This window comes from Mytilus trossulus, chromosome 6 (genome assembly GCF_036588685.1).
Source record: "Mytilus trossulus isolate FHL-02 chromosome 6, PNRI_Mtr1.1.1.hap1, whole genome shotgun sequence".
NCBI lineage: Eukaryota > Metazoa > Mollusca > Bivalvia > Mytilida > Mytilidae > Mytilus > Mytilus trossulus.
This window is the reverse complement of record NC_086378.1, coordinates 18,904,353-18,911,999: the sequence shown is the minus strand read 5'-3', so window position 1 is coordinate 18,911,999 and position 7,647 is coordinate 18,904,353. Positions and strand designations below refer to the sequence as shown.

Below are 7,647 nucleotides of genomic sequence, written 5' to 3'. Positions count from 1 at the left end.
CGGTGTGAGCCAATGCTCCGTGTTGAAGGCCGTACATTGACCTATAATGGTTTAGTTTTTAATTTTCTTAACTTGTTATTTGGATGGAGAGTTGTCTCATTGGCACTCACATCACATATCCTATATCTATTCAGTTTGGAAGACCAGACATAACTTGATAGTAAATTAAGAAGATGTGATATCATTGTCAACGAGGCTACTCTGTACAAAAGACCAAACGACACAGATTTACAACTAAAGGTCACTTTACAGCTGTAAGCACTGAGTCATACTAATACCACATAGTCAGCTTTAAGTGGTCCAGAAATTTAATATTTTAAACAATTCAAACATGAAAACTAACAGCATGATTTATGTACAACGTATTGATCGGAAACAAAACATGATACACAGGATCAAACGACAATCACGGAATTAAAAAAATTCTGATATGGGACAGGCTCATACAGAATGTGGCTGAGTTTAAATAGTCTGACTGTTCCAGTTCCATCTTTAACACGGGACAGTGATGTATCTGTATAACAAAAGAACAATCTATTATACTCACTTGAAAAGGGGTTAATACAAATCAGAAGTACATCTACCAAAAATATTTAGCATCTATAATATCAGTCTGTACATATATAACATCCTATTAAAACAATATTTAAAGATTTAATAATAGTTTTGAATTTGTAACCTTTTGCATGTTTTGTTATAAGTTTAAAGGGTAGGTAAGTTCATCCGGGTTGCATCAAAATTTCATGGTTCCTTAAACGTACAGGTACAACCAATCATTCATAATTAATTTTTATATTATAAAGAGGAATTTAGAAAAGGTTTTAAATAAATTTTTTAACTCCGTGACTTAATAACTCACCAGTAATGCATAGATTACTTTAATTGAAATTAGTTTACACAAAAACAATCAGTGGCGCACGAATCAAACCATTTAATACACATGTAGGCTAAATGAAATTCAAAGTTTGAGATCTAGAGTATTAAAAACTGATCTATCTTATAAAATTCGCATGGACTGCAAAATCATTTATTGTACGTCTCGACGACTTTTCGATATGTGGCTAAACGCAATTGTTTGTTTTTCAAAACAGCTTCATTACACTACTGCCTTACATTTTTATCAAGATTACAGCGTTAGTCTGAAATAAGCAAACAACTATTCAGAGATAGGGAGTTCAATGAACAAAACAAAATCAGGATTTGTAATTTCTTAAATGTGTGTGTTACTGGTTCTAAATTGTATGTGACTTTTTATTACTTCTTTTTCTTTTATTTGTCTGATCGTTGTAATTTAACTAAATCAACTTGTAAACAAGTGATGCAATCGTTTTTACATGCCAATATTCAGTTCTATGGAAGCAATACAACATTAACTTTCAACTTGTCTCGTACATTTCAAAATCATAACATGTTCATTTGTTGTACCAAATTACAACGTTTCATAAAATATCCATGACAATGCCTGTAGCAACAATTTTACGATATTGGCATGATTGAAAAAGAGGGACGAAAGATATTAGAGGGACAGTCAAACTCATAAATCGAAAATTAACTGACAACGCTATGGCTAACAAACAAACAATAGTACACATGACACAACATGGAAAACAATAAAATAGCAACACGAACCCCACCAAAAACTAGGATTGATTTCAGGTATTCTGGAAGGGTAAACAGAAACTGCTTTGACTTAAATGCCATTATATTGGGCTGCAGTCGGTATTTGCTTTATTGTTAGTTATACCATATGGTTGTTTTATAATAGCTCTGTTTTCGAAATTGACAATACGTCTTAAGAAGAACGACCATATACATTGCACAAGAAATTTTGCCACAAAATTTACGTTTTTCAACTTTCATATTTTCCTATGGACAAATAAATATATAAAATGAATTATTTCATTTTTTTTTTATTTTTGTGGATTTGTAGTTGATAACTTTACAATACATGTAATAAGAGGTTTAATCCACTGAACTTCAATTCGAAATTTATAAAAGAGGGACAAAAGTTACCAGAAGGACAGTCAAATTCATAGATTAAAAATAAACTGACAACACTATGGGTACAAATAAAGGACAAACAAACAAATAATAGTACAAAAGACAGAACATAGAAAACTAAAGACTAAGCTACACGAACCCTTAACTAAACAGCATCACCCACAAAATCCAGCCTTCAAAATGAATAATATTGCTCACATATTTTTTCTTTTATTATAAAGATATTTTACAGGTTAAAAAATAAACGAAAATTCCAAATTTCTATGATACTTTTTTCTCGTATATTCATGTTTGAGATAGATAAGGACAACAGTACTATACCGCTGTTCGAAATTCATAAATCTATTGAGGAAAAACAAATCCAGGTGACAAAAAAACCTGAGGGATACACATCAAATATAAGAGGAGAACAACGACACAACAGAAAACCTTAAATGCAACACTTACAGAAATGAACTATAAGATAATAACTGCTATTTTCCTTACCTGGTACAGGACATTTAAGAAAAAATGTTGAACCTGGTTTTGCGGGTAACCAAAACCTCGCGCTAAATGGCAATGATAAATATAACACTAAGATAATAAAATTTCATGACACGACTACAGTACAAATAAATGCACGAACATTCAGGACATAAAAATGCCAAAAAAACCCAAGACAATAAGACATTGTGCCATGCTTATAGTTATCAAAGGTACCATGCTTATAATTTAATACACTAAACGTGTGTTTAATCTTCATAAGACTCACCAGTGACTCTCAGATCAAAATAGTAAAGATTGCCAAACAAGTGTAAAATTGCAGAGGATTGATGAACAGAAATTATAAACAGTTGTGCAAAATACGTCTAAGATATCTATGCCTTGGCTATGAAAATCACTAGTACTTAGAATAATTATAACTTTTGAAAACAGTAAATGTTAATGATCATATAATTGATGTTCATGTCAACATCGAAGTGGCGACTTAGTTTTGATAAACCAATTTACCGTTCCCTTCATTACAGAAACGTGGTTTCTTATTATACGTTATCCGCGTCGCAATTCGTTTTATAACTGATGTTATGCGTCGTACAGTTACACAACGACCAGTCAGTTCTATAGGTATTAAAGGTTAATTGCCCAAAAGGCTTTAAAAAATTAATAAATTTGGTTAATATAACTGTAAGAAATCTACTGCGTTTTAATCCTTCTTGTCCTTAAACGTATTATGCATTGATAATTTAAATACACATTTGTACTTATACTTTGTACTTACAAAGCTAACTAATATGTATTTAATCTCACAAAACTAAATGTGAATGCCCCAACACAAATGTTTGTCATTCATGACTTTATGGTTTTGTTTTCATAGATTTTGTATGTGCAACTAGATTTTTCACGCAATATATAAGTATGTACATGAACATGTATCTCGTTTTAATTTTTTTCCCCCAATTTTTTATATACAGTTTTTCGCATAAGATTAAATCATGTTCCAAATAAATGTTTAGCTTATCACCAATCTGACAAAAAAAATGTGTCTGACAATACTTTCAATATACTTGGAAAAGAAGACTATCTGGTTTTGAAACTATCTAACATTTTTAAGTGATCAATATTAATTTGTTACATGGATAGTACAAATGTACTTCTACTATTACTACTACTACTACTACTACTACTATATTTTCATATTTTTGTTGTTCATTTATGATATGTGCTTTGACTACACACCGTTTTCTACATTAGAATATGTCTGTACCAAGTCCGGAACATGACAATTTTTATCCATTCGTTTGACGTGTTTGATCTTTTGATATTGCCATTTGTTTCGGGACTTTCCGTTTTGTGATTTTACGTTCTACCACTACTACGACTACAACAACTACTACTACGACTACAACAACTACTACTACGACTACAACAACTAATACTACTAATACAACAACTACTAATTCGACAACAACAACTACTACTACGACTACAACAACTACTACTACTACTACTACTACTACAACAACTACTACTAATACAACAACTACTAATACGACAACAACAACTACTACTACGACTACAACAACAACTACTACTACTACAACAACTACTAATACGACAACAACAACTACTACTACGACTACAACAACTACTACGAATACAACAACTACTAAACGACAACAACAACTACTACTACGACTACAACAACAACTACTACTACTACAACAACTACTAATACGACAACAACAACTACTACTACGACTACAACAACTACTACGAATACAACAACTACTAAACGACAACAACAACTACTACTACGACTACAACAACAACTACTACTACTACAACAACTACTAATACGACAACAACAACTACTACTACGACTACAACAACTACTACTAATACAACAACTACTAATACGACAACAACAACTACTACTACGACTACAACAACAACTACTACTATGACTACAACTACTATAACGACTACAACAACTACTACTACGACTACAACTACTATAACGACTACAACAACTACTAATACGACAACAGCAACTACTACTACGACTACAACAACAACTACTACTATGACTACAACTACTATAACGACTACAACAACTACTACTATGACTACAACTACTATAACGACTACAACAACTACTACTACGACTACAACTACTATAACGACTACAACAACTACTACTATGACTACAACTACTATAACGACTACAACAACTACTACTACGACTACTACTACAACAACTACTAATACGACAACAACAACTACTACTACTACTACAACAACAACTACTACTACTACAACAACAACTACTACTACGACTACAACAACTACTACTACGACTACAACAACTACTACTACTACGACTACAACAACTACTACTACGACTACAACAACTACTACTACGACTACAACAACTACTACTAATACAACAACTACTAATACGACAACAACAACTACTACTACGACTACAACAACAACTACTACTATGACTACAACTACTATAACGACTACAACAACTACTACTACGACTACTACTACAACAACTACTAATACGACAACAACAACTACTACTACTACTACAACAACAACTACTACTACTACAACAACAACTACTACTACGACTACAACAACTACTACTACGACTACAACAACTACTACTACTACGACTACAACAACTACTACTACGACTACAACAACTACTACTACGACTACAACAACTACTACTACGACTACAACAACAACTACTACTACGACTACAACAACTACTACTACTACGACTACAACAACTACTACAACGACTACAACAACTACTACAACGACTACAACAACTACTACTACGACTACAACAACTACTACTACGACTACAACAACTACTACAACGACTACAACAACTACTACTACGACAACAACAACTACTACTACTACTAAAACAACAACTACTACTACGACTACTACTACAACAACTACTACGACTACATCACCAACTACTACTACGACTACAACAACTACTACTACGACTACAACAACTACTACAACGACTACAACAACTACTACTACGACTACAACAACTACTACAACGACTACAACAACTACTACTACGACTACTACTACAACAACTACTACGACTACAACAACAACTACTACTACGACTACAACAACTACTACTACTACGACTACAACAACTACTACAACGACTACAACAACTACTACAACGACTACAACAACTACTACTACGACTACAACAACTACTACAACGACTACAACAACTACTACTACGACAACAACAACTACTACTACTACTAAAACAACAACTACTACTACGACTACTACTACAACAACTACTACGACTACATCACCAACTACTACTACGACTACAACAACTACTACTACGACTACAACAACTACTACAACGACTACAACAACTACTACTACGACTACAACAACTACTAGTACGACTACAACAACTACTACAACGACTACAACAACTACTACAACTACTACTACGACTGCAACAACTACTACTACGACTACAACAACAACTACAACGACTACAACAACTACTACTACGACTACAACAACTACTACTACTACTACAACAACAACTTCTATAACGACTACAACGACTACTACTTCGATTTCTAATTTTAGGTGCATTCAAAGCAATTTTCTTGGGTTTGTCTCCATCAGGAAAACAAAATAAAAAATTATGTACTTTTCGCAAATTATCGTAAAAAAGGTAGCTGTAAAACAGAACTGTTAATCTGTGTTTTTTTCCATTTAATGGCTGTTATTCGTCGGGTACAATACGGTCTAGAAAACATGAATAGTGGTGGTCAATTCGAATCGTGAAGGAAACTTTATCGAAACGACACATGCAAGGTCAAAACATAATCTAATGTATTTGATCATTAAGTCAAATTAAACAAAAAATGGTTAAAAAACAAAAAAAACAGAAAAATACCGAAGTCAGCGGAAAATCCAATCGGAAAGTCCATAATTACATGGCAAAATCAAACGAAAAAACACATCAAAAACGAATGGACAAGATCTGTCATATTCCTGACTTAGTACAGGCATTTTTAAATGTAGAAAAGGGAGGATTGATTCTAGTTTTATAGCGCTAAACCTCTCACTTTGTAGACAGTCTCATCAAATTCCGTTATATTTACAATGATGCGTGAACTAAACAGACATAATAAATTAAATTGTCAAAATATGAGTACAGCAGTCATCATCATGTAACAATTTTAAAATGAACAATTTAACAGAATACTAAAACATTCATCTACAAACACATTCATCGACTCTCCTGTGTGACGTCAGAGAATTTCATACGTCCTATATTTTTGTCGTTAAATATTTATACAAACAATTTTGAAATTTCACATTGGCTTACAGGGTTAAAAAAATAAAAGTATGTAAGAATTAATTTCAGAAATAGACCGAGATTTTAAATAGTCCAAGAGTTCTATGGAATTTATTAGAATATACAAACAGTTCAATCCACTACGCGATTGAATCATTTTGACGTTTGTGGTTCGACGTATTTTCTAATTCATAATAGAAATATATCATAATGACATATTATAGAACAATAACATACTGACGGGATATTTTAAAGTACAGAGCCACGTTATAAGAAACAAAGAAACACAGAAAGTTGAATATTTTCATGACTTGAATCTCTTTTAACAGATATCATAACACTTAAAATAACGTCTATCAAATTATCAAGTTGACATAGCAGTAAAATTCAACTGTCAGTAAACAGGCACTTCGTTCACGATTTTCACGGGTCGATATTAATTAACACATTTAAGTAGGTAATTAAAGGTTAGACAATACTTGGTCATGTTTTATGAAGATTTTAGCCCAAGGCCAATTTAGAACATATTTTCACTTTCGAGTGACCCTACAAAATTATACTTTCCCATGTAATATTCAAACCTAAATACAAGTCCACTTTTATTATAAACTAAATGGAAAGCAAAGGTTATCATCATTTCAATTGGTGGAAGAAAAAGCTCGGACATAGTTTGTGAGGTCTGAAGGGATAAAACGCTTTTCCTCTGCTCCAGGTACAAATGTATATATCTTGATATTTTAATTTTTCAAAAGCAACACAATGTTACATAAATCCCCTTTTTT

The 7,647-nt window shown here is 32.5% G+C and overlaps 1 protein-coding gene across 1 annotated transcript; it reads right to left on the bottom strand.

Moving 5' to 3' along the window:
• Positions 1 to 4,269: 4,269 nt before the first annotated feature.
• LOC134722385 (uncharacterized) lies at positions 4,270 to 6,153 on the bottom strand. The gene has a single exon (XM_063586004.1). The coding sequence runs from the start codon at positions 6,151 to 6,153 to the stop codon at positions 4,270 to 4,272; it is 1,884 nt and encodes a 627-aa protein (XP_063442074.1).
• Between the last annotated feature and the right edge of the window lie 1,494 nt (positions 6,154 to 7,647).